This window comes from Brienomyrus brachyistius, chromosome 19 (assembly GCF_023856365.1).
Source record: "Brienomyrus brachyistius isolate T26 chromosome 19, BBRACH_0.4, whole genome shotgun sequence".
NCBI classification, from domain to species: Eukaryota; Metazoa; Chordata; class Actinopteri; order Osteoglossiformes; family Mormyridae; genus Brienomyrus; species Brienomyrus brachyistius.
In genome coordinates this window covers 9,670,724-9,697,729 of record NC_064551.1, presented here as the reverse complement: position 1 = coordinate 9,697,729, position 27,006 = coordinate 9,670,724, and the positions used below count along the sequence as shown (strand labels likewise).

General features: G+C 44.2%; 1 protein-coding gene across 3 annotated transcripts in view; it reads left to right on the top strand.

Annotated features, from left to right (window-relative positions):
* Positions 1 to 18,427, top strand: part of LOC125715160 (leucine-rich repeat and fibronectin type-III domain-containing protein 2-like) — a 75,273-nt gene extending 56,846 nt beyond the window's left edge. For all 3 annotated transcript variants that reach the window (XM_048986446.1, XM_048986444.1, XM_048986445.1), the window contains 2 exons: positions 11,745 to 13,145; positions 17,143 to 18,427. In XM_048986446.1, the coding sequence (XP_048842403.1) occupies positions 11,770 to 13,145; positions 17,143 to 18,115 (2,349 nt within the window). In that variant the 5' untranslated portion in view covers positions 11,745 to 11,769 and the 3' untranslated portion in view covers positions 18,116 to 18,427. The remainder of the gene's footprint in view (positions 1 to 11,744; positions 13,146 to 17,142) is intronic.
* Positions 18,428 to 27,006: the final 8,579 nt, after the last annotated feature.

Here is a 27,006-nt window from a genome sequence, read left to right as displayed (position 1 = left end):
TTGGACAGTCCCATGCCTTACCATCTATAAAGGTGGGTGGACCGGAAGCTCATTATTGGCTCACTGTTTTGTCCTGTTGCCCCATGCCTCCAGAGAAGGGGGTGTAAATCTCCCCCCCCCCCATATATATATGAAGTTTGCCTGTTTCCCCTGTACTATGCAGATTTCCTCCTAACTGTCTAAAGACCTACAGTCAGTCTACGTGGCATCTCTGATTTGTGTTTTGCATGTTTCGGTGTGTCTGTGTCTCTGTGCACCTGTGTGTATGTGTGCTATGTATATGTTACGTTGTGGGAACTAAATTTCCCCACAATGTAAGGAAAACCTGTTATTTTGACATTGTAAGGACCATTTTTGCAATCGAACACAATGTCCCCATAACGTGATAAATATCCGTTTTTTCCGTGTTAAAATTCTATTTTATAAAAATCTGTGACTGCTATGAAAAAGTTGCAAAAACGCTTGCATTTTGCTTGGTTACTTATGGTTATGGTTAGGGCAGGGTGGGGGTTAAGATTGTCATAGTTTGCATTACCATTTTTCCATAGAAGTGATTTAGCGGACCCCATAAGGATAGGTATACCCTACATGTGTGTGTGTGTGTGTGTGTGTGTGTGTGTGTGTGTGTGTGTCTCAGTGTGCTTGTTCCTTGGGCCGGTATCCCTTCCAGCTTGACCTGTTCTGCTATATGCTGCCCAGGAGCGATTCTAGCTGAATGAAGAGTTAGAAGATGGATGGATATGAAAGCAGGAAAACTCTAGCATCTTCTATACATGTGCAGCCAAACTAAATATACGCTTCAATTTCACATCCATAGTGAATCAAAATATATCGAGATATATGTCACATAGATTTACCGCCCAGCAATATTTCGTTTGTCAGTTGTTTGCTTGTATAAGAAGATAGATTGTTGCAAGCACATGTCTGAGGTATCCAATGTTTCTGATACTGGATACTGTTCAGTATTAGCTGCTGGTATCTGATCAGTCTCCATGTAGCACCAAGGGTTGCATAATCACTACAAAGAAATCTGTTTTACCAGAAATTATTGATAATTATCTGTATCTGCAATTTGTCTTGAACACTGTACATTCCAGTGACCTCATAAACAGGTATTTCTTAGTGACAGGAGTGGTTTGTGTCACAGAGGCCTCACAACCCGGTCTTGTGGATTTGATTCCTGCCTTGCTGTCATGTCTGCAGTTATCACATTGTTCTCTTGATCATGTGCTTTTTCTCCAACAGTCCGCAAAGTGTAGTTCATTGGCATCTCCGAGTTTCCTTACTGTATGTTTGTATGCGAGTGTCATCCCAGCAGCCTTGTTCCCTGTATTTCCTGTGATTGTCCTCAGGAGCCCCTCCAGCCATATAAACAGTTATGGAGAATGGATGGACGTAACGCACATTCTATTTCCAGGAATTACTGTGTCTGGTTATAAATTTATCTAGTCGGATCTTCATAAGCCGTCTTAAAAGAGTAGAATTTTAAAGGATTAGGTGCCCTTCACTGCCCGGAATTTAAATGTAAGCCGTTGCATTCTAGTGTTTTATATTTTTATGTAACATTTTATATTACATTGCACAGGGAAGTGAACATTTAATTGGAATTCTATACATATTACACTGTCCAAAACAATGTTTGTCAAAGAAACATAGTAACTGGCATTAAATGTGTTGTTTTTACATTTTAAATGCAATGGAATCCGGCCCAGTATCAGCTCCGCCGGCTAATTAGACACACCAGAAATGAAAGTGAGGCTAACAAAGCCATTCTGTGACCGGGGCAGAAGGAGCCAGTCACAGTGACACCACTGCTTAGCCGGAGTGAGTGAAAGCAGACATTATGCGCGCTGCCTCTTCTATGTACAGCTAGTTTGCCCCATCTGAAGAGAGGCAGCCAAGAAACTTTCTCTCTGTAATTAATTCAAGCACTCCTAGGGTAAGATAGCCTGGTGTGGCGCGATGACTCACTCAGTGGCACTGTTCCCTCCCACCTAGTTTGGGCGTGCAGACCACGCCCCCACTCTGTTGTTGCAGACTTTGCATGTTCTCCCTGCATCATGTGGGCTTCCTCCTGTTTTCCAAAGTCATGCAGGTAGACTAACTGGCATCCCTGAAATGCCATACCGCGTGTCTGTGCCCGGCGATGGACTGGCATCCCATCTGTGCTGTACCCCAGCCGTGTGCCCTTTGCTGCCTGGGATGGGGTCCAGACCCCCCCTGCGACCGTGTCCAGAATAAGACTGGGTGGTTATGGAGGATTAAAAAAAATCATTACACTCCTTTCGTAATTAGTTGGAATATCACAGAAAAAGTTGGAGTACCTTTTAGTTTCTTCACAGAAATAGATCCACCAAACACAAGGACCTGAAGGGGTGGAATCGAGCAAACATACAAAGGAACTTCTTACTTCTCTAAGCAAAAACAGGAAACTCAGAGAGCCCCCCCCCACCCCCTCACTGCTCTTTTGGGGCTCTTACTCTCACAGCTACAGAGCAAACTCACTTCATACAATTACCCGATGATTACATGTCTGTAAATGGGCTTGTCACCCAACCTCACCCCCCGCCCCCTCCCTGAAACATCCATACTCTCTCCACACCTTACAGTTTGTTTCCTTTTAGTGTCAAGATTGGTAGCTTGACATTGCCTGTCTGACTGGGTCTTACTGACAATGTGCTGTGAGATGGGCGGGGCTTATTCTGTGGTCTGACCCCCACTTTGCTCTTCTGCACCACCCACCCTATGTGAACATAATACACAACCTTTCTGTGCTGCTGGGCAAGACTGGGGGGGAAAAATCATGGATGGCTGATCTATATTATTATTAATGTGTATTACATTATTATACCGCACAGTATTATATCACACATGCATCTGAATCGCTAATACCTGTTTGTTCATGAATGTTTTTCAATTATCTACATAAATTATGCTAGTACATCAGGCATGAACCAGTGATTTCTTCTTCAGATATTACTAAGTGATTTTTTATCTCGAAAGTGCTTAGCTAGTGCTCTTTTACTGCATTCACTGACTAGGCATACTACAGTAAAGCTATAAAGCTCCTTATTAATATTTTATTTGGGCTTAATTGCTCTTATTACCAGGAGAATGCTGTGTGTGCGGCAGATAATGGTTCAATGGGACAGTTAATGACTTAGAAACCCAGCAGGCACCATATCTGACTTTACCTCAATGGTCCATGTAGCATCTTTGCAAAACAGGCTCACGTCACCAGCATCCATTTATTTATGTTAGGTTTGTCCAGAGCTAATTTCCCCTGGATGCTACCACTCGTCTGTGAAAGTGAAATTCTAAAAAGCCAACAGTAATATATTAAACCTGCCAGTCAAATTATTTTTGATTAATACATGTGGCATTCTTGCATTTTCAAATAATAACAAGATGTCTGAGATTTCTGAGATAGTATTAGAGAGAATTAAAAATTAATAATATATTTTATCCATTATTAGATTAACAATAATTGATAACATGGTAACACTGTCTATGAATACCATGTCTGTAAAAATCTATGAACATATTTGCAATATATTATAATGAATTCATGAAGCATTATAAATATAACACATTTCAGCCATGTTCATTGTGCATTGTGAATGCTTTATGAATCTCTCATCTATAAAGCACTATAAATACCTTCATAATTTAGTATAATTCATTCTTAAGTCTTACACCAACCATTATAATGCATTATTAAGGGATCTGTAGTGCAATATAGATGAGAGCTTTATTAGAGCTTATGAAGTATTATAATCAACATTATAATGCCTTATGACTGTCAATGGAAGATGCTGTAATGCTTTATTAATTCTTATACTAAGCATTAAAATGCATTATGAAGGTATCTATAAAGCATTAAAGATGAAAGCTTTGTTGGAGTTTATGAAGTACTATAGTCAACAATATGTCTCATGACTGTCAATATGCATTAAGATTATGCAACGCTTTATTAATTTGTATAGCGATCATTAAAATACATTATCAATGTATCTATGATGCATTACAGTAAATAACATCAGCCATCTTTGATTGATCAACCAATTAATTAATCAATCAATTAATCTATCATTCAATTGGTTGAGTGATAATAGAGCATGTATGATACACAGTGACACTACAACCTAGGAATAGCCAGTGTTGGGGAAACTGCTTTTAAAAGGTACAGCCAAGCTACTACTTTATTATAGTAGATAGCTACACTACCAGCTACAGTTAAAAAGTAGCTAACTACATCAAAGCTATTTCATCCTGTAATACTTAATATTCATGCTGTAGGATACTCTTAAAGAACATTAATTAAAAAACATGTGAAACATGATAAAAAATAATAGGAAAATCAATCATTTACTGTCAAATCACAATAAGGTTTCAAAAATGGTTCTTTGCTTGGTGTAAACCAATAGTTGCTGTGAAGGGTTTCAATAGAAAAGAGATTTTTATATTTACATGTGTTTTATATTTAAAAATGTATACTGTATACAGTAACCTGAGCATAAGATGAGTGAATGAGCGTCACATGAGAGGAGATCTTCCTCCTGAATTACTCACGGTGATGTGGCGCGGCCTTGTGAGAGTAGGGTTGAGGATAGAATGTAATGGCTGTCTGCAGTGCCTCTGCGATGGGGTATTGTCACTTCCACCAGTGCTATGCCTATTGCACCTGTGCCTGAAAATGAAAAGCTGTTTTCTCGCCGGACCAGCGCACAGCATGCCCACCCGTTTCTGTCTCATGCTGCCACTTGACGCCTCCATGTAAATATTGCAGATGCTCCAGTACTGCCAAGCTCGCTGGGAGTGATTTTCAGCAGGCGAAGCGAGAACCTCGTTTATGAGTCCTGGCAGCAGCTGCAGGCGGTACCAGCAGAGCGTTTCGCTCACCCCTTTAAATCTTCCACGCGTTCATTTTCAGTTTTCAACCATTTAACTTAAAAGCCTTTTAATTTCCTACCGCGCACATTCTGCGATCACGCCGTCACAAGCTGTAGCCGTTTTAGTGCCGTGGAAAACACACGTGTTAACTTTACGATCGCAGACGGCACCGGAGATCTGGCTCGGATCTCTAAAAGAATCGCAGTGTCAGTTAGACTGAGGTATCTCTTTGCCGAATCCTCATCAGCGAATCCGTGCTATAAACTGGGGCCCGTGGCACTTTGTGCGGGAGGAGGGTGCCTGGTGGTGACTGATAAAAACCGGGACTCTGCATCTCTCCCACATCCTGTGGTAGTGCAGTGGATCGCCGCGGGCCAGTTCTTCCCGGATAAGGCCCATTGAAGCGCCGGCATAAGCTGTGCAGCAAAGGGGGGTGGCCTGGGAGTTTACAATAACGTTGAGAGCTTGTGGGAGGCTGTCGTTTGAAGTGTGGCCTGGGGTGCGCTGTTCTTCCGCAGACTGCGAGGGCGAGGGAGGACGAGGCAGGGAGGCGGGCGGCAAAATGGGGAGCTGATGGGGGAGGGGGGCAGTCACTGTTATTAGTGGTGCTTCCCTCCTCACCCCACCTACACCACCACAATAAGACTGCAGCTCACTGTGAATGCACTATGGCAAAAATAGCATGTGAGTGAGGCTGAGTGACTAAGGACAACTTGTCAGGCGAGGAGGATCTCCCTCTCTCTCTCTTTCTCATTCTCTCTCTCTCTCTCTCTCTCTCTTTCCCTCTCTCTGTCCAACCAGCATAAATGTCTCCCCATCATTTGATTGTTCAGCACTGGGAGCTTATCCACCGTGTCACTGCTTGCTTTGTCACACCTCTGCTCCATCTTCCCTCGGCTTCCTCTTCTCCCTGGCCTCATGCTCCTGGTGTGATTCTTTTGTTACCTTATTAATTAACTTTCCAGAGAAGATCTCTGAGTCGCCTGAGGGGCCCGACCTGAGTCGTTCTGTGACTCAGACCAGCCTGATACCCCAGTCGGCCTGTGGGCTGAAAGTCATTTATATGCAATTTATTTTTGTATCATTTTACGAACTGGTGCAACTTACCTCAGACTGTACATCCGCCCATCTTCCAAATGCATCCAGTACAGAGTCCAACTGCGCAGTTACTGTGAAAACTTCAGACAGTATTATCCTCTTGGTATTTTCGATATATTTCGCTCGTCACCAGGCATAAGCGTTCCAGATTTTCCTCACTTGCATCAGCATTCACGGAAGATGGTGGTGTGTGGTTTTCAGTCATTTTAATGAACGGATAGATACAATCTGCCAACTTTGGAATGAAAAGAGGGCTCTGATAACTCTTTGGTGATGGTTGAATTCTTGCTGCCGATAGCACTGCAGATATTGAGGGTGTGTTTGCATGTGGGACCCTTTTCACTTTATGAATTTGTTGTTCTAGTTGTTTAAGTTCTGCATGTTAACTGAAAACCTTCGATTGAAGCCCTGAAATTGTTCCCTATGGTGCAAAAACTTTGCAAACTGGCTGTTCAAGTCCTGAAAATGATTCAAATCCTTATATGAGATGGGTGGGGGTGGCTCAGCAAGTTAGGACACTATGCCTGTGATCAGAAGACTAATGCTGCCTTTAGGCCCCTGAGCAAGACCCTTAGTCCCACTTGCTCCATGTGCACTGCGTGCTGGTTGCCCTGTGCGCTGACCCCCAAGCTTGCTCTGTGTATGTGTCTATGTGTCTTCTGAAGAGCAAGATGGGATAGGCGAAAAAGCAGAATGGACGGTGAATGGATGGATGGATGGATGGATGGATGGCAGCTTTCTATTCTTTTTGTATATGCTGTCTTTTTTGAAACACGTTCTTCATAAATCCTGACATAATTGTTCTTTGTAGTTGTGTATTGTGTAGACAATGTAAGGTAGGGGGCGGTACCAGTGCTTTGAAGGTCTCGGGTTAGAGTCTTGTGGAAGGCAGAGTAATGCTGCTGTCCTTGGGCAAGGCCCTAATCCCTACCTGCTCCAGGGGTGCAAGATGCTGGCTGAGCCTGCTCTCTAACCCCAAGCACCCCTCATTTGCATGATGCTTTGGGCAAAAAGCCTCTGCTAAATAAAAATGTAAAAAAAAAGAATATTCATGCCTGCTGCTAATTTCCCCTGTGTAGCACAGGATTTTATTGGTAAAACAATGAGAGTTCTGAAATATAATTACTGTCACCAACACTTTCTCTAAACAAATGCTCTCCATGGATTTGTGTTTAATGCCTGGCGGACAATATTTCATCTTTTACATTATCATAATAAGATCACCGAATGCTTAGGAGAAATTTTAACTGCATGTTTCACTTCCATAATGTAAATACTGGGGTTTTATGGTGAGCAGCATACTGGCTTTAGCGGGTAGCATCTACAAAGTGATGTATGTAAGTTTCCTGAAGGTGCTCACCTTTACTCCTATATTCCAGAGTCTTGCAGTTAGGGGAATCGGTATCTCTATGTTACCTTTAGTGCGTGACTGAGTGTGTCTCTGGATGCCCCGTGATTTTCTGGGATCCCTTCCAAGGTGCCTCCGATTTGGGTTCTTCTGGGACAGCCTCCAAACTTAAAGCATTCCTGTATTGGATCAATGTTTCGGAAAATTACCATTCATATATGCATATGTTCATGCAGGCATGTGTATTTGCGATCTGGGTATATGCGTGTGCTATGGTTAGTATTTTTAATCCTCCTGGAAGAAGAATTTCAGATGATTAGCGATGAGATCATAAAGAGGAACAGTAGGCATCCTGCTTAATTAGCCACACAATGAGGGACCAGTCTGCTTCGTAGCCCCTTATTCCAAAAAGAGGAATTAATTAGAATGATTATAATACAGAATGAGGTAAGACTTGGAGGTGTCAGAAGCACAGAGAAGCCGTTAATGTATAATTATATAATTATCAATGAAATTGAGGGTTATTAACACCGAAGAGGTATTAATGTTGATGCACACACAGCTGATGTTTGGTTTATTAATAATAATAATAATAATAATAATAATGTGGTGGTGGACTTTAAGAGGCCCAACCCCCCCGAAGTGGTTAGGGTAAGTACCTGGGGCGGCAGCTGGACGATAGACTGGACTGCTCAGCCAGAACCGACACACTATACCCGAGGAGGGTGGGGTCCTTCAGCATCTGCAGGAAGCTCATGCTGATCTTCTATCAGTCTGTCGTTGCCAGTGTTCTCTTCTATGCCGTGGTCTGCTGTGGAGGCAGCGTTAAGAATTTTTTATTTTTACTATCCTTAATTTTTCTTATGAAAGGCAGTGGATGAAAGCCTTAAAATGTGGTGTGGTCATGTATATATTACATTGTGGGGACCAAAGATATAATTACAAACCTGTGTTTGTTCAGTGATATACATTTCTTATGCTCTGGTTTAGTATTTCTGTACTCCTTTTGATAATTGTATGAAGACTTTTGATGCACCGAATTTTGATATTAATAGATTTTGAGGAACAGGCTTATTGAAGGTGACCCTTTAACTTCCTTAGTAATAAGCAGGAAATGCATTCTTCTGGCTAAGAGACTGTAGTGGATATTTCACCTGATCTGGTTCTCCATTTCTGAGAGGTGCGAGGCACAAGGACACGATGACATTGTGCTTTTTCCAGGATCTGCCACATGGGCTCCTCAGCGTTCCCATCTTGCGGTGAGAAATGCGTGCTGCACGCGCGTCATCTCTTAGGCAGCCTGTGACATTGCAAATGTTGGATTTAGAAAGGCTGCACAGAATGACTCTTCCTATATTTTGCACTCCTCCTCTTCTGTAGTTCTGTACTATATCTTCTCTAATCTATCTATTTTCTCTACCTGACCTCGTTCCATTATTCCAGCCCTCCTTGCCCAATATATTTCTGCAGATTTTTACTGCCAATATGACGGACTTCCACAAATCTGCAGCTTGTTTCAGTTTCAGGTTTTTTTTTAATGCCTTGCGGTGTGTTTTCTGTCAGAGTGGTACACTGTATAAGGTAACCCCAGAAACACACGCGTGCAAGGTCACACACACACGCATACAGATATGATTATATAACCTAGCTGTAAGATCTACTGTAATATTTCACTACAGTACATCATACATAATATAAAGATTATTCCAGTTTGTACAGGCATACGCCCATTTCGTACGTAGACTGATACTGAAGCTGGTTTCAGGCTGTTTTTAAGGTCTCATTGTAATATTTTAGTGGAGGTGTAAAAGGCTCATAATCACCTTAGTGTCGTTACTCAGATTTCACATTTTAAATGAGACACTGAGACAATGAGACACTGTGAGACAATGAGACACTGTGAGACAATGAGACACTGTGAGACAATGAGACACTGTGAGACAATGAGACACTGTGAGTGCCGCTGCTTTTGTACCTACAGTGCATGTTATACACATGGCTCATTGTCCCACCAGCAAAACCTACAACTCAGCTCCTTTAAGCGCTAAGGCTAGTTAAAGACACCAATTTGTAACCGGGTGGTTGCTTGTTCAAGAACCCGCAGATGATTTTCATGTTCCCGCCTTCAAATAGGATAGTGTTGATCTGCTCCGGCTGTATAAAAGGACAGATCCTACCTGGCTCTGTGTGAAATAGGAAGTCAAGCGGCAAAATAATAATAATGAAGCCATTTGAAAGGGCTTCAGGTGGCTCACTTAATGGACATGTCTGCATTCATCTAATATAGTGCTTGACTGAGCAGCGGATCTGCAGGACAACTGAAGAAGTATCTTTATCAACCAGTTTCGAAGAAGCATGCCTGTTTGCATTCACCTGGGCACCCAGAATGTTGTTTTCTTTAAGATTCAGTCCAGATTGTAAGTTTCATTATTCAGACCCTTTTTACAGCTGTAGATCTACTCAGAGAGTACATTGGAAATATTTGAAGGTGTAAAATAATTGGTTACCTAATTACAGAGTTAAATTAATAGCATTAAATTATACTGTGCTGTATTCGTGGTCTTATTGTATAAATGAGTGAATTTTGAGCCATAATGTTACAGAGAGAAATGCTGCATCTGTAACACAGACACGGTCATGAAAGATCAGGGGCAGATAGGTGGGTGCTAGCCCTGGTCCCCGGCTGTTTTTGTCTGCCATTTGTCAGGCATTTGGAGTGATTCACGGAGGGATCTTCACGTGTCAGGGATGTGCTGATGTAGCTCACTTTCAGCAATGTCAGCCAAAACTAGCAACAGCTCGTCGGTGGCTAATTGCTCATAAATTCGGTCCGGGTCTATTAATAGTTAATCATAGACTGGGTGCAGCTGCTCAGTGCAGAGTTCATTCTTATTTCAGAGTTGGTTTTGTTTTCTCACAGGGTTGGAAAAAAGCATGACTTACACAGAAGGTGACCGTCGTTTGTGTCTGTGTGCGTCATCCGCACCGGGACTCTGCGGACACCTGCGCTGGAAATAATTCATCAAGGGCCATTTCCACTTAGATGACATTTCTCTGTCTGAAATAAACCTGAAATCAAGTTGCAAATCACTCAATTCACACATCATGTCACAATAATGAAATGAAATTAAATAGACGTTTTGAAAACATCATGAAGTATATATATATATATATATATGCTTCACAGTACTGGAACTGCAACCCACGGAATGTATAATCTAGATGCAAAAAGCTGTCACCTATATTAGAAATGAAGCTTGGATACCGTTGGCTTCCAGCCCCACGTTTCTTGCTGTTTTTGTGATATTTGGGGTATTTGAAATATTTATTTATATACCTGCTGCATTTTCCCACTAGACTGTTACCTTTTTCAGTAAGAAAAATAGGCAGCTACTCACCAAGTTTATTTTTGTGCACATATATTGAAGGACTACACCAGAATGCTGTTTTAAAAACTGGTGGCTCTGCAGCATAAAGGCGTCATTCTTGTCAGAAGAGCACTCTGAGATATGTTGCTAATGCTCACTGGTTTTTCAGGCAGTGTCCTTAAATTCTGTTTAATTGCCCCCCGTATGGCGTGTCGGGTGTTCCGAGGTGTACGCACGTATTCTGAGCAGTATACCAAAGAGCTGCGGTCAGGACTATTCACCCCGAATGTGAGTTTGGAGAGCCGACAGTGTGCCGGGTCGCCACGCAGCTCAATTGAGACGCGTCAATCGGCAGCCGGGCAGAGCCAAGTAAAATCTCTATGTGCAAGTGTGTGGCCTCTGAAGAAGGCCACTGTGATGAAGCCGCATAGGACAGAGAGGGTTGAGAGAGAGGGGGCGGCAGAGTGATGCCCGCTCCCACCTGCCACCCTATCTGGGGAGTTTATTTTCCGAATAGCTTCATTAGCACAGATTTGTAAAGAAAGCATTTCCAAACCATATGGCTGCAAGCCAAAGCGGCTCTGTGGTGCCATGACTGGCTCTGGCTCCTTACACTTCTGGGGCCAGGGTTTGAGTCCCAGCATCAATGCTACTTCTGTGGAGTTCACATGTTCTTCTTGTGTCATTGTGTCATCGAGTTTCTTTCAAGAACTTCTTCTTCCCCTCACAGTCCAAAAAACATGCAGAGATTAACTAGAATTACCAAGGTGTCCACAGGAGTGAACGTGCCCTGTAAGCCCCATTCTGGGTTAATCCCTGTCTTGTGCCCAAAAGCTCCAGACCCCCCCTCTATCCTGAATAGGATAAGCGGTTACAGAAAATGAATGACTATAAGCTACATTTCTTAAAACGTGGTTGTGCTATAATACCATGACAAGTTTCAGTATTACAATATTACATGCTTAAAGTATCTAATATACAGTGAGATTAATTTTAAACAGGATGTTTGACGATTTCTCTCTTTCTCCGCATGCTAGGTTCCTGTGCGTGAGTGAATTCACCATGGACCAAGTGCTCAGTCACCTTCTCCTCCTGGGAACCACGGTGATGATGGTCCACGCTTGCCCGAAGTACTGCGTCTGCCAGAACCTGTCCGAGTCACTGGGCACGCTCTGCCCATCCAAAGGGCTGTTGTTTGTGCCACCGGACCTGGACCGACAGACGGTGGAGCTGAGGCTGGGCGGGAACTACATCGTCAGGGTGTCACGGCAGGACTTTGCCAACATGACGGACCTGGTGGACCTGACACTGTCGCGCAACACCATCAGCTCCATCCAGCCACTCTCCTTCGCCGACCTGGAGAACCTACGGGCGCTGCACCTGGACAACAACCGGCTGGCAGAGATCGGGCCTGACGACCTGCGCGGCTTGCTCAACCTGCAGCACCTCATCCTCAGCAACAACCAGCTGAGCCGTGTGTCTGATCATGCCCTCGATGACCTTGTGCCCTCCCTGGAGGACCTGGACCTGTCGTACAACAACCTACACCGACTGCCCTGGAATTCCATACGACGGATGGTCAACCTGCACCAGCTCAGCCTTGACCACAACCTCATCGACTATATCCCCGAGGGCACCTTCGCTGACCTCGAGCGCCTCGCCCGTCTGGATCTCACCTCTAACCGGCTGCAGAAGCTACCTCCAGACTCCATCTTCGCACGGGCCCAGGAGAGCGTGGCACCAGTCACTCCATATGCGCCGCAGCTCTCTCTCAGCTTTGGCGGGAACCCCCTGCACTGCAACTGCGAGCTGCTTTGGCTACGGCGTCTCGAGAGGGACGATGACCTAGAGACCTGCGCTTCCCCTCCACGCCTCAAGGGGCGTTACTTTTGGTCTGTTGCTGAGGAGGAGTTCATCTGTGAGCAGCCTCTCATTACCCAGCACACTCACAAGCTGCTCGTGCTAGAAGGGCAGAGTGCCAGCCTTAAGTGTGTAGCTGCCGGGGACCCCACGCCTTCCGTCCATTGGGTGGCTCCTGATGAGCGCCTGGTGGCTAATTCCACCCGCGCTGTAGTCTATGAGAACGGCACTCTTGAAATCCTTATCACCACGACTAAGGACTCGGGTGCCTTTACGTGCATTGCGGCCAACGTGGCTGGTGAGGCGACCGCTGTGGCGGAGCTGTCCGTTGTCCAGCTACCGCATCTCAGCAATGGCACCGACCGTGCCACGCAGCCCAAATCGCGCCTTTCCGACATCACCAGCTCCAACAGGGCTGGCAAAAACGATGGAAAAAGCCAGTCGGAGAGGTCGGTGTCTGTGTCTGAAGTGACCGCTGTCTCTGCTCTAGTCAGTTGGTCCGTCAGTGGCGGTGCCCCAAGAGTCAAGATGTACCAGCTACAATACAACTGCTCCGATGATGAAGTCCTAATATACAGGTAAGAGAAGCTGCAGGACACTGACTCGTGTTCATTTCTCCCAACCTCACAGTGAACCTTGTCTCTGAGCCTTTGTAGAATGGATTTGATGCTGACAAACATGGTTTAACAAAATTTTGCTGCTAGCGGTGATGTGAACTAGTGGGCGAGGAACCTGACTTGTAAGTAGAAGGTTAAAAGTTTCCTTTCTGGCATGAACACTGTTGTGCTCCCTTGAGCAAGGTACTTAATGTGAAATTGCTTTCTGTGTGCATCCAGCCGAAAAATAGAAAAAAAATACAAAATGAAAACTGCTAAGTCGCCTTAGACAAAAGCCTCTAATAAGCAGCAAATTAGATAATGACAAAGTATAGCTCATGGTGATTAATACTTTCTGTAAAACAACATATCACATGGATTGTCCACTGTCAGCTGAAGAATGCACTTTCGGTGGATTTAACCCTTTTGTAACCTAAGCTTTCATGCTCTGCTTCTTTTCTGTTGATTTCATTTAATCAGAGCACATCCAGGAAATGGATTGCTAAAGCCTACAGATCAAACACACGCTTCCCGCATTCAGTGAGCCGAGTACATCCGTCCATGTTCTCCAGCTTTGTGTTGCTCCTGCAGAGAGAACAGAGCTGTGTTTCATTTTGGTCCACATCCTCCTCGTTATGGGGAAAAACCCAAATTTCCAGGCTCCTGGATTTTTACACGTTCATGTCAGATCAAGTACTAGTCATCACTGCTGAAAGAGTCTCTTGTTCCCACAGTATGAATCACCAACTCTCATTCTGATAGTGTCAAAACTAGTTTTTCCCTCATGTCAAGACTATGAATACTTCAAGTTTGTGGTAGAACATTGCATATTTGAGAATTTAGATTTTATTTCCTGGTATGCAGCTTGCAGCTAGTAGCCCAGTTTACTCATTTTAATATATCTAGATTATTCTTTATCCTTTCATAACACCAGCGATCCATGACAAGCTTAGTACTAGCAATCACAAAGATATAAGCATGAAAATGAATTTTAGTGCCAATATTACTGTATAAAAATGTAAGCAATGCTTATTGACAGACAAATACTAGGATAACATGACAGGCGTTGACTGTAAGATCATGCAGAGTACTTACCATTCGGGGAGAGTGTAGACTCTGCTCTCTGTAGGCTCCAAGCACATATTAGAAAATAAATCATCGTTTAAAGAACACAAGCAAAACAAAAGAGTGGTTCACTTTGCGAGCTACAACAGTAACAAACTGTCTGCATACACTTTGGACAAATGCTGAGGCATCAAGGCACAATTTTTGGATTTTGTCACCCAGCGTCTTCCAGTTTTCTGGTTGTCATGGCTAAGTACTCTATAGCAGGACAGCAGAAGGGTCGGCCGTGGGTTAGCAGCATAAGGAAGGGGCGTGCAGGGCTCTGATTGGGCTGTCAGCTGGGCTTCTAATTAAGCTTCAGGCGAGTTCTACAGATTTGCTGTGTTGTAGCCTTTCCAAGTGCTACATTTCCTGGGGTTTTCTTGTTTAATCCCACACAGTAATCTGATTCACAAATGATGCCCCATTTCCTCGACATTAGGGCTGTTAATTATTAGCTCCCAGTAAGAACATCTTATTGGAATCAAATTATTAAATAACATTTTGATTAGATAAATATAGTCATCAAAATCAGTACGTAGAGTGAATTTAAGTACATATGTAGGCCATCTGTACATAAGTTAACCAGAACTGAAATTATTTCTGTATTTATTAATAATATATAGTATTTTGTACTTTCCTTGTGAAGAAATGTATGTGATAAGGATGTGATTAGGGTAAGATGCATATTGATATCTCTTTATGGTCATTGAAGTCTATGAATTGAACAGGGTGTGTACACAGTGATATAGTGTCAGTATATCCCAGTGCATTCACGCGTGCATTAATATCTTGGTGTGGGAGTGGGGGCTCCGGTACTATCGAGTTCATCTGGCAGGAGCCCCAGAATCCTGCACACTTTATAAGGTGACTGCAGTGGCCTGTTCACGTTCTACTTTCTCAAAAGTGCAGGCACTTACTTATTACATTTTCTTATACTTCTTTAAGTACATTTTAATGTAATATTTCAGTGGCTGAAAGAAAACCTGTCCATCCTCAGCAGCATGGAATTGAACATATATTGCAGTTTTAGCTGGAGGGCAATTTGAGTCTCCGTCCAGCTCTATGTCCTCACCGTGTCCTCATGGCGTTTCTTCCGGTTTCCCATCCGACAACAAAAACCTGCTACGGTGAACTGCAGTTGTCTGTGGAAGTGAATGTGTGTGAGAGAATGGTGGCCATGCGAGGGGTAGGGGCCCCACCCTGGCTTGTTCCCTGCCTTGCTCCTGTAGCTTCCAGGACAGGCTCCGAACGCCCGCGACCCCACATAGGACAAGTGGGTATCGACAATGGATGGAGGGATGGATGGATTGTTTTAATATGAGATCACAAAAGAACGTAAACATTAGGCTTCCTAATTTACATGCCAAAAACAATCGCAACTTGTAAATGATTGACTTCACACATTTTTTATAACTTTTCTGTACCTTTTCTTCAAATGTGTGAAACGTCACTTAAAGAGGTAATTATAAATCCAGTTTATTGCATCCTGGATGGAAAATCTTATATTTCCTCATTCTGCTATTTCTGGCAAAGCCCTGAACCCTTTTTCCGACTAGTAATTCATATCCACTCCAGCCCCCCGAAGCTGTACTTTAAACTGGGCTCATTCTGAACTTCACTGGAGCATCTTTGAACTGCCTGCTCTCCCCTATGTGGGAAACACTCCGCTCTGCATTTTTATCTGATTTATGATAAGGCTTACCAGCCATTTTCTTGAGTGTCGCTTTGTGGCAGCGTGCTTGAATTGAACGGGATGAATCTAATAACACAGACAGGCTGAAATCCGTCATGACCGCAATCAGAGGAGGCAAGACTGAAAAAAAAGAATTGCTGCGTTTTGCAATGTCTGTCGATTGTTTTTTTTACATGAATTAAATATTAATTCCCGCATTTTTAGACACTGGAGATTTTTTTTGGTGTATTTATTATTTATTGAATTGTTTTTCTGGTTTAAAATTGCAGGCAGTTTCATTACAAGCTTTCCTCTCTGTTTCTGTCATCCAGGGAGTCATGGTGAGGCATAAAGCCCAACCCCCCCAGTCTACACCCTTTTATAGTCTCTGGACACACTCCCCTGATCTATTTAACTGCACGTCAGGCTCACTTTTTCCCGACACTACTGATTGACAGGACTGGGTCACTGGGGGCTGCATAAACTTCCACCCTCAGTGCAAACTGCATTTAATGTCATTAGTAATCTTCTCTGACACGGTGACAGTGTGTTATTTGTACCCAGACACATCAACTTTGAAAGAATGTGTGTTAGACAGGAGGGGGCGGAAAGGGCCACAAACTTTGAAAAGATGGACCCCAAGTTTATAGCCCTGTACTGTACAGAGTGCATTGCGTTTGCAGTAAAAACTTGTCTCGTTTCTAAAAAGCTGCGATTCAGCCTATGACCTCCCTTCAACCCCTAGGAAAACATCAGCTTGGACATGCATGTGACACAAGGGATCAAGGGGCAGAGAAATGTATAGCAGAGAATTTACATCTGCCAAAAAAGCGTAATCTTGGAGACATTATAACAAGCACTCACCTTGCTCCGTTTTTCCTTATTTTTCTGTTGCGTGACTCTGAAATGTGATGAGGACAGCTAAGTTGAGCTCCAGCACAGATGGTTCACGGACCTTGGCTGTCAGTTAAAAACCCGGCTGAGAAAAAATGCCGGAGAGCAGAGCCTGATTGCAGAATAGTTGTTGGAGTGACCAGCCATGGCATACAGGGAATGAACAAGAATATTAAATGGCTTACTCAGAGCTTATGTTTAAAAACTATGTTGGTGTAACATGCATGTGTTTAGACCTTAATCTAATGGTGTGAAAGTGGTCATTGCTGTCACAGCTGACTTCCCTCTGGTTTTTTGGTCTTGAAGGATGATCCCCGCATCCAGTAAAGCGTTCCTGGTGACAAACCTGGTGTCCGGGACGCGCTACGACCTGTGTGTCCTGGCCGCCTGGGAGGACACGGCCACCACCCTCACCGCCACCAACGTGGTGGGCTGCGTGCAGTTCTTCACGCGCGATGACTACCCTCAGTGTCAGGCGCTGCGCGGGCAGCTCCTGGGGGGCACCATGATCCTGGTGGTGGGTGGTGTCATCGTGGCCACCCTGCTGGTCTTCATCGTCATCCTGATGGTGCGCTACAAGGCAGGACCAGCCGAGGAGGTGGCAGTCAAGCTGTCTGCCGTCAGCGATACTTACTCGCAGACTAATGGGAGTCGCATGGTGCAGAATGGAGCGCCACCCACTCCGCCCAAGCCCAAGGTGACACTGCGGGAGGAGGTGGTGACGTTCAGGTGTAGCACCCTGCAAGGAAACCTCACAGTCTCTTCTTCCTCTACTTCCTCGTCCTCCTCCTCCCTGGGAGGCCGAAATGGAGATGGTCACAACCAGGGCACCTCGCTCGGAAGGCGGTGGAAGCCAGTCCACTCCAAGGTGCGACCCAATTTGGACCACCTCCTGGGGGCCATCACCTCCTTGGAGCTGAGGGGTCAGGCTGCAGGAAGAGATCCAGGTTCCTCTGCCACAGGGGTGCTCCCTATGGCTCCTTCCACGGACCGGGAGCCTCTGCTAGGCACGCCGACGGACTCCCGGCTGAGTCGGTTGCTTACACTCCCACTGGAGAGCAACAGGCCCAGAAGGAGCCAGTCCTTTGACATGGGGGATGTGGGTGGAGAGGCGGCGGCTGCCTCCAGCACGCAGGCACGGCCCCACCCCCGCAAGGTCAGGAGCGTCTGGACCAGAAGCCTCTCTGTGAACGGGATGCTGCTGCAGTGCGATGAAGATGCAGAGGAGGGCAAGGGGAGTCTGGAGGGTTCAGAGTGGGTCCTGGAGAGCACCGTTTGACAGCACAGTGCCCCACCCTAAAGGCCACCTTCCTGACCCCAAGGAAACCATTTCTCAGAGAGCCAAATGGAGTGGAGGGCTGCCGAATCCGCATTCCAGCTTCACCACAACACTGTAAAGGGTGATTCCGCCCTGTGCCATAATATACTCCAGAGCAGAGCAGGAAGAGGAGCAGTCAGCAAACACGAACCATCTCCTCCTCCGGTACTGGACAGAAACGCCGTGTGAATCCCCACCATCTCTCAGTCGCGTGACTGGAGTCACATCCATGATCCATCCGCATCGGGGTCAGGAGGCGTCGCCAAATGATAACTAGCCATAAGATTATGGGTGGGGGCGGGGGGGGGGGGGGAGGAACATTAACCCAGACGTGTAAGGCTGCTGCCGTCACAGTGGGCATTCCCGGGATTAGCACTCTCTCCCAGCTTTGTGGCCTCCACATGTCAGCAGTAATGCTGAGTAGGGGACAGGTGCTTCTCAGAAGAGAAGAGTGAATAAACAGGGTCAAGGCAGGGACGCCGCTGCACATCACCACCTCTGCCATCACGTCCGTCAGGCTGAACGGACTGTGCCGACGGAGGGGAACGCCTGAATATTAGACTCCAGACCCCCAATGTAACTGACAGACTGATATGTTTATTTTATGTTTTATTCTTTTCAGGTCAGACATTTCTGTTCCAGCCTGTTATTTCCCTTGTTGAAGGGGTTTAGAGCATGTGGCAAAGACAGGCATCTTCATCCATTTTCTTTTACCTTTAGTTTTGTCTCCTGTCAAAATTTCATGCCAAACATGTCTTTTTTGTTGTTTTTTTCCTGTGAAACTATTTTTATTGCACTACCCAGTTTGCAGAACACTTTCTTTAGTTTGAATGCAGAAGGGAATGGATAGCAGCTAATACAGTTGGTGTCAGCATTCTGACAGGCTATTAGTAACGGAATAGACTGAATAGAGGGAAGAATGGGAATAATAAATGTCTTATTTCAGTGCTGTTCCAGCTGGACTATGAAGGATTTTGCATGGGATTACAGATTCAGACGATGCAACTGGTTCCCATATCACACATCTCATTTTCAGCACGATCCATTTGAGGGTTTGCTTGTGGCATCTTCATGGGACCGTGTGAAATTCTTAGCTGAATCATCGGAGCTCTTGTGGCCCCAATCTGCTCGTCACTCTTCCTTCTGTTCATGCTGCCTTTCTAACTCATCGCTACTCCCAGCACTGTATATTGACTTTGTGTAAAAATGAAGTGAGACTATGGCTGAAGTTACTGTACAGTAGCACTATTAATATTTCAGTTTGGCAGACCTGAAGAAGGTGCCTGAATTGGATTGTTATAACACACTTGTGTTCGTTCCTATCTTGGACATGTTGAAAATGTTTCTGTGGTCAAACACTTTTTTTTGTTCCTGTTTTGTTTTTGCTACAAAACGATAAATATGAAGACTTTCTAAAATGTGTTGGGTGTTTCATTCATGTCTTGATGTCATAGATAACATTTTCTGCTGTGTGTAATGCGGTGTTTTAAAGAGCCCAGTTAGTAATACCCAAAAATTTAATAATAGTAATATAGCAGAAAAAGAGATGGGATGATTACAAATCAGGTAAGTCTACGCAGAAGGAACATATTCCATCCACTTATGGTTTCTATCTTTCCATTCTCCTCACTGGTCTGATGCTCAGGAACTTGGGAACAATATTAGTATATGACCTGCAAGTATTTTTTTTAGCTTACATGAGCCTAGTAACTCTATATGGACACAAGTACTGGGACACACCTCTCAATCACTGAATTCAGGTGTTTCATTCAGAATCATTGTCATGGTGTATAAAATCAAGCACCTAGTCAAACAGTCAGTTTACAAACATTTGTAAAAGAATGGGTCGTTCCGAAGAGTTCAGTGAATTCAAGCGTGGTACTGTCATAGGATACCACCTCTGCAAAAAGTCAGTTTGTGAAATGTATTCCCTGCTAGATATTCCACAGTCAGCTGTAAGTGGTATTATTGCAAAGTAGAAGCACTGAGGAACAACAGAAACTCAGGCATGAAGTAGCAGACCATGTAATGTAACAGAGTGGGGTCGCCAAGTGTTGAAGAGCATGGGGCGTAAAAGTTGCCAACGCTCTGCTGACTCAATAACTGCAGAGTTCCAAACTTCCTCTGGCATTATCCCCAGCACTAAAACTGTGCCCCGGAGCTTCATGGAATGGGCTTCCATGACCGAGCAGGTGTATGCAAGCCTCCCATCACCAAGCGCAATGCCAAGTGTCGGATGGAGTGGTGTAAGGCATGCTGCCGCTGGACTCTGGAGCAGTAGAAACGTGTTCTGTGGAGGGACAAATCATCTCACTGTCTGGCAGTCTGCTGGATGAGTCTGGGTTCGATGGATGCCAGGAGAACGTTACCTGCATTGTGCCAAATGTAAAGTTTGGTGGAGGAGGGATAAGGGTATGGGGTTGTTGTTGGGCTAAGGCTAGTTTAGTTCTGTCACATTTTGGAACTATGCTTCCAACTTTGTGGGAACAGTTTGAGGAAGGTTCTTTTCTGTTCCAGCATGACTGTGCCTCATTGCACAAAGCAAGGTCCATGAAGTCATGGTTGGGGGAGATTGGTGTGGAAGAATTTGGCTCGCACAGAGCCCTGACCTCAACCACATCAAACACCTTTGGGATGAGCTAGAATGGAGATTGTGAGCCAGGCCTTCAGATCCAACATCAGTGCCTGACCTCACAAATGCTCTTCTGGATGAATAGGTCCCAATACTTTTGTCCATACAGTATATGTCTGGTAAAAATCAAAAGCTGCATCTGGTATTAATAAGATCATACCAACAAGTTTGGCGATAGTACTCATGGTTCGTGAATACTTTGCTGCATTTGAACCTGGATAACATCACTTCATTGCAGAGTGTTTGAGAATAGTTTACACCACAATAGAATATCTGGCTACCCATCCATAAGCTGCACATAACAGACAGTGATCACACGTTGGCCAGTCTACATTAGAATGGTTGGAGAAAAAAACATAAAGTTTGAGATTGACCCACAAGGGTTCCAGACTGAAATGAAAATGGTTGTATATGCAGCCATTTATTGAGAGTGCGAGTTAAAATTTCACGTGGTCACATCTGTGCCTGCATGTGATAATCCTTAGGATGCTTTGCTCCTGCACAGGTTCTGCGTTAACGAACTGTGATTGAAATATATTTTTTCTTCTTCCCTGACTCACAGTGTCTTTTTTTCCTAAGTTGGTCTCACCTGCATGCAGGAGTGTGCAAATATACACACACCCATGATAGAAAAGGTAAAACAAACCCTTTAGCTGTGGTTCTAAAACGAGGCCATCTATAGCTGATTATTTAAATAAAACTAAATGAGAAGAAAGGGGAGGAGGTTGGTGGAGAGCAACAGCCAGAGAGAGATCCCGAGTAGGGTTGGGCCACTTCTACCTAACCGGCATGTGATGATGTCGATAGTGAAACATCATGATGGAAGATGAAATCGAGGGTCGTCTTGTAAAAGTACTTTTTAAATGGCCATTTATAAATTGATTAAACACAAATATAATTACATCATGCTGGTCTTTTTTTTCTAAATAAAGGTGTGATCGGGGACAACTTCATTCCTTTATTTTGATTAATAGTAATGTTTTATTTGCCTTTTATAGCAATTTTTAAACGATCAGTAAAATGTAATGAATTATTTAAAGTCGCTGAAGTCTAAACAGGTAGTTAGGCTAAACTTGGGCCACGCAAATGCAACGTGGAAAGTTTGTGACAGGTTGGGACAATAAAGACATTCGACATACTGGCTCAAGATCGTAATGTCTGTCAGGCGTCCACGATGGATGGTGGCATTGTCCATCAGCCCAACCCTAGTTCCGAGGCAAACAAAAGTGAAAAAACAGATGCAGAGAGTGAGAGACTGACTGAGCCAGTGAAAAAGAAATTATTTCGCTTTCAATAATACCAAATAAAGAAAAATATGGATACAACCAAATCATATGCTAGTGCAACTAACTGAGAAAATTGGTACCACTGGTGGAAAAGTTAATCTGGAGTCCTCTCTGCCTCTGAAGCAAAGATATATATCCGTAACTCCCACAGATCTACTGTACATCGTGGCTACAAGTTGTACGATTCCTCTAGATGTTGAGGAATTTGAATTATTATCTACAGGAAGCATTGCTGTTAAATGTCCCACCGCTAGCTATTGAGTATAAGGAGACGGTTGCATAATACAAATTACACTGGGACTTATGCCGTCTAAATGAACCCACCTCAGAACTCTGATTAGAAATCAGTGACAAGGCATGCGACGTACTGTGGCCATGATTAAGCCTTTAACTGATGCCATCAACATTTTCAAAGTTTCTCTTCAGACCTTCTTTTGTGGATTGATTGCCAGCTTCCTCATGAATGCCATTAAAAGATCAATTAGGACTTAGTTATTAGGAGGTCAAGTGGAAATGAAAGTGTCTGATACATCCACGAAAAGGGATTTTTCAATAGAAACAAAGAAAGAAGCTGGAGGACTTATGAAAGGGAGAACTAGGACCCAGGACTCCATGGAGGAGAGATATCTGTGGGCTCCAGTCAGTTTAAGACATAAAAAAGCTTGACTCCAGAGGAAGGGGTGGGGGTATGGTAGGGGGGGTTTGTGAAGCTGAAAAAAATGATTGGAGGAGAACTAACATATTTCTGATACTTCATAGCGCTTCAGTGTTTATTGTATTTACCTGACTATGTAGATCTAGTAGTTTTAAAAGCAGAATAATGTTCTGATGATTTTTATATATCTGATGAGCCAGACAATATTAAACTTCAGTTAACGTACTTCTAGAGAAATGTGAAATAAAAACAATCAAGAAGAGATTATTTTTTATGATACTTCTGTTACATTTGCTCAAATATTTGGCTGTGACTTCAGGTTTTCATTGGTAATCATGAGACGTTGTTGCACCATATGGCATAATGCATCGTGGGAAGGTGAGGCAGTGAAAACCCTGCTGCCAGGACCCACCCACACATGCAAACATACAGAATCCTGGCTTTTGTTGGTGTACCTCTGAGCCCTGAGTAAAGTCTCTGACCCTCCAAATCGTTACCACAGGGTCTGCTACTGAGTCAAGTCACCCACTGGAGTCTGAAGAACAAGACAGATCTGTGTATCACTAAAAGAAGTCAAGAAAAAGTGAGATGCTCTCATACCACAGACATGATGCACTATGTGAATAATAAGGGTCCAGTTGCTTAAATAAACCATTAAAGCTGTATAAGGCAATAATTCATAAGCATGTTGACTGTCTTGCTTATGGAGCTAAACTTTTCTATGTAGAACTACAAGGTGCTCATAGTAGAAATGTAATTAACTTTTAATAACATGCTATATTTACAACCCCTATTATCACCAGGTTGAAGTGATCAATGCAATAATACACATTTTTTCTTTTTTTCCTTTTTCTTGTGTAATTTCTATTATGTGACACTGAGCACACATTTAGAGTTATAGATAAAAATATTCATAAAAACATTTAAGTGTGCTGAGGGACCTACACACAGGTACAGGTAAGGTCAGGTTAGGTCAGATCAGGTAGGGGATCATGCATTTCCGCACCCACCACACGCAGAAACATCCTGGGATCCCGGCTGGCAACCCCCCTCAGGCCCACCCTCCAGAAATGGCCGTCTCTCTGCCGCAGTCAGGTGTTACACAGGCATCCCCTTTGTCTGGTTCAGCCACTCGTCTTCTCAGCAATACGCATCCAGCGAGCTGGCTCACTCTCAGGAAATCACACCACAAGGCCGTAGCACCGTAACTGATGCTCCCTCACAAGGCAGGTACAGTAATGTGCCTCATTCGGAACTCCCGGAGCAACCACCTGTTTCCCAGCAGTGCCCCAGGATTCTCCTAAGAAACAGTACCAAAGGAATCCTGTCTTCATCTAGGTCACTGGATAGCATCCATGTCTCGCAGTCATACAGCAAAACAGGGAGCACCAATACACTAAAGACTTAGACCTTCGTCTTCTTACAAAGATAACAGGAGCGCCACACACCCCTTTCCAGCGACCTCATGCTCTCCCAGGCTATCTGCTGACTTCATAGGAAGAGTCACCAGAGACATGAATGTTGCTGCTGAGGTAGGTGAACTTCTCAACACGGTCGACATTCTCTCTGCAGACAAAAACACTGCTGATGGCTGTGCCCACGAGGTCATTAAAGGCTTGGATCTTACTTTTTATCCAGGACACTCACAATCCCAGACACTCAGACTCCTCGCTCAGTCTCTCGAGAGCTCAGATCAGAGCCTCCATTGACTGCGTGAAGATCACAGCATCATCGGCAAAGTCAAGATCAATGAATCTTTCTTCACCGACAGATGCCCCATAACTGCTGCACCTTTTGACCCTGCCCAACAAAAAGTCCATACAAGCATTGAACAGAGTAGGAACAAGAGCACCCCCCTTACGAACCCCCGAATCAACTGGGAAGAACACAGAGGTTCTGCCTCCACTCTGCACAACACTCACAGTATTAGTGTATAGGCCGGCACAGATTAGTGTGTAATCCGTAAGGACCATTTCATCACTTGCCCTGGCTGCGACTCTCCGAGGAACAGATTCAGATGTACGTAATGCTTAAATTCCTCTGTAAGCAGAATGTGGGTCGCTAGACTATAGATGGTGTGGACATTGCTCACAGATCCCTCTAACAAATGCCTCCATATATGCCCTCAGAGCCCTTGCGGTTGCCCATCTATACAGTTCCTGGTATAGATCAGATTTGCCATCAAGCCATGCACTGCGACTCCCTTCGATAATACCCAGTGTGTCCTGCAAGACGGAACACCTCTTTCTGGGAATGACGGCAACACCAACACAACCCTCAGCTACCTTCAGGGTTTCATCACAGAAGGTCTCTGACATCACAGCTGTATCAGCAGTAGTACCCAAGTCTGCAAGCTCCTCACACAAAGTACAGTTGTGCACGGTTATGTCGCCGGCCTAGGGGTGTGCCAAAAAGCGTCGAGATACTGTAACCGATGATCGAGATAACCGGAACCCAATATGGTGGCAATATATGAAAGAAATTTCAAGCACATATTATGTACATGATGTGCGTTAATAAATGAGAATGTACATGCAGAGGTTTTTGGTGTTTTTTTACACAACAGCGTTGCCGCGATTTGTTTGATGACGCGATCGGCATGCTATAAAAATGTACATACATGTTGGCTAACAACAAAAGGCATATGGGCACCAACTAACAGCAGAGATTTACCAGTATACAATGAAAACCACCGTCGATTCTTGATACAAACCTTTAATTATATTCTCCAACATTGCAAACACAAAGATCGCTCACAAAATCACAAAAAACCAGCGGGGTGTAGTTCGTTTTTACAAAAAGCTAACCAGTGTCAAAATTAAATTCACGAGTCATTTCGCTCTGACACTGATTATCCAGTTTTCTCTTAACAGAATAGCTACAGCGTGTTATCCCTCAGACAAGATCAAGAAGAGTGAGTCATTGGAGTGAAAGATCATTTTATTGGTTTGACCAAATCAAGCATAAACGTAAGCATGCCATTCACATCTGGCCACATCCCCCCCCCCCCCCCCCCGCCCTTTTATGGTTTTGATGGGGATTTACAGTACCTGGATTGCGTTTCACTGCTGCGTTGTTCAGCAAATTACCATGCGAATGCGATTTGAATACGCGCTAATGCAGCTGTTTAGCACTTGTGATACATTTTCAAAAGCTGGCGATTAGTCACGGGGATCGAGATAACCGATGTTAAGTGGCGATTTTGGCCTTTCTTTGTGCTCGAGATATTAGGGTTCGACGACATAAAAGAATCGACATAACCGATGAGAAAATGCCAAGACAAAGAGGGAATTTGGCAGTTCCACTTCAAAAACATCGACTTAATAGGGTTGGCGAGTTAACCGAGGTCGAGATAAGTGGGTTCGACTATACATACAAATTCATTACAAACAGCCTGATCTTGGAGTCTGGCCAGGTCCTCCCTCATTCCAGTAGTAGGTGGTAGGCTACTGGACCTAAGCCTCAAGTGTCTGCCTACGAGGATGTGATCGATCTCCTTCACCGCACCACCAGTACTAGAGTACCAAATCCAACGGTGCAGCTCAGGGTGCAGGAACCAGGATCCAGCGATCTGCAGGCCTTAACCTTTTGCAAAGTCAAAGAACACTTTCACTTGCACTTCAGCTGCAGGGCCTGACAGATTCCTTATAGGCAGCACTGTCGGTGTCAGTGGTCACATTAAAGTCACCCATGACCAAAGAAGTGTCTCCTCGCGGGCACCCATCAAGCACTGAGCAAAGTTACGAATACAATGTCTCTCTCATCAAGACCATGCTCACCACCAGGGTTTGTACACCTTTTCCACAGTCAAATTCAAGTACTTTTTAAGTACATTTAAGGTCAACTTTCAAACTTTTTGTAAAACATTACAGTAGCCAAGGCCGTAGCCATGGTTTGAGAACCATGAGAAGGAAAATAAAGCGAATCCTCTACGGACTTCCGTAATAATTCTCGCCCCTCCATTCACATGCATATTTAACTCATTTGCTAGTTATGCACTGGGCTAATGTCTACTGTGCTACTGTTAGCACAGTTTACCATTTAGAAATGCTGACTTTGTTCTCTACATACCCAATAAATGATGCGTAACTGACAAGCAATACTAACACTATTATACATTATATCATACAGTGCTTCTACATTAACATATAACTAAGAGTTAGCATAAATAAGGTGTATAGCTAATGTAGGTGCAGGCTGTGATTTACATTTCATATGACTAGAGAGTGCAGCCTCTCCCATGGCGAAAAGTTGAACGGCATCATTCCCGGGACCCTTC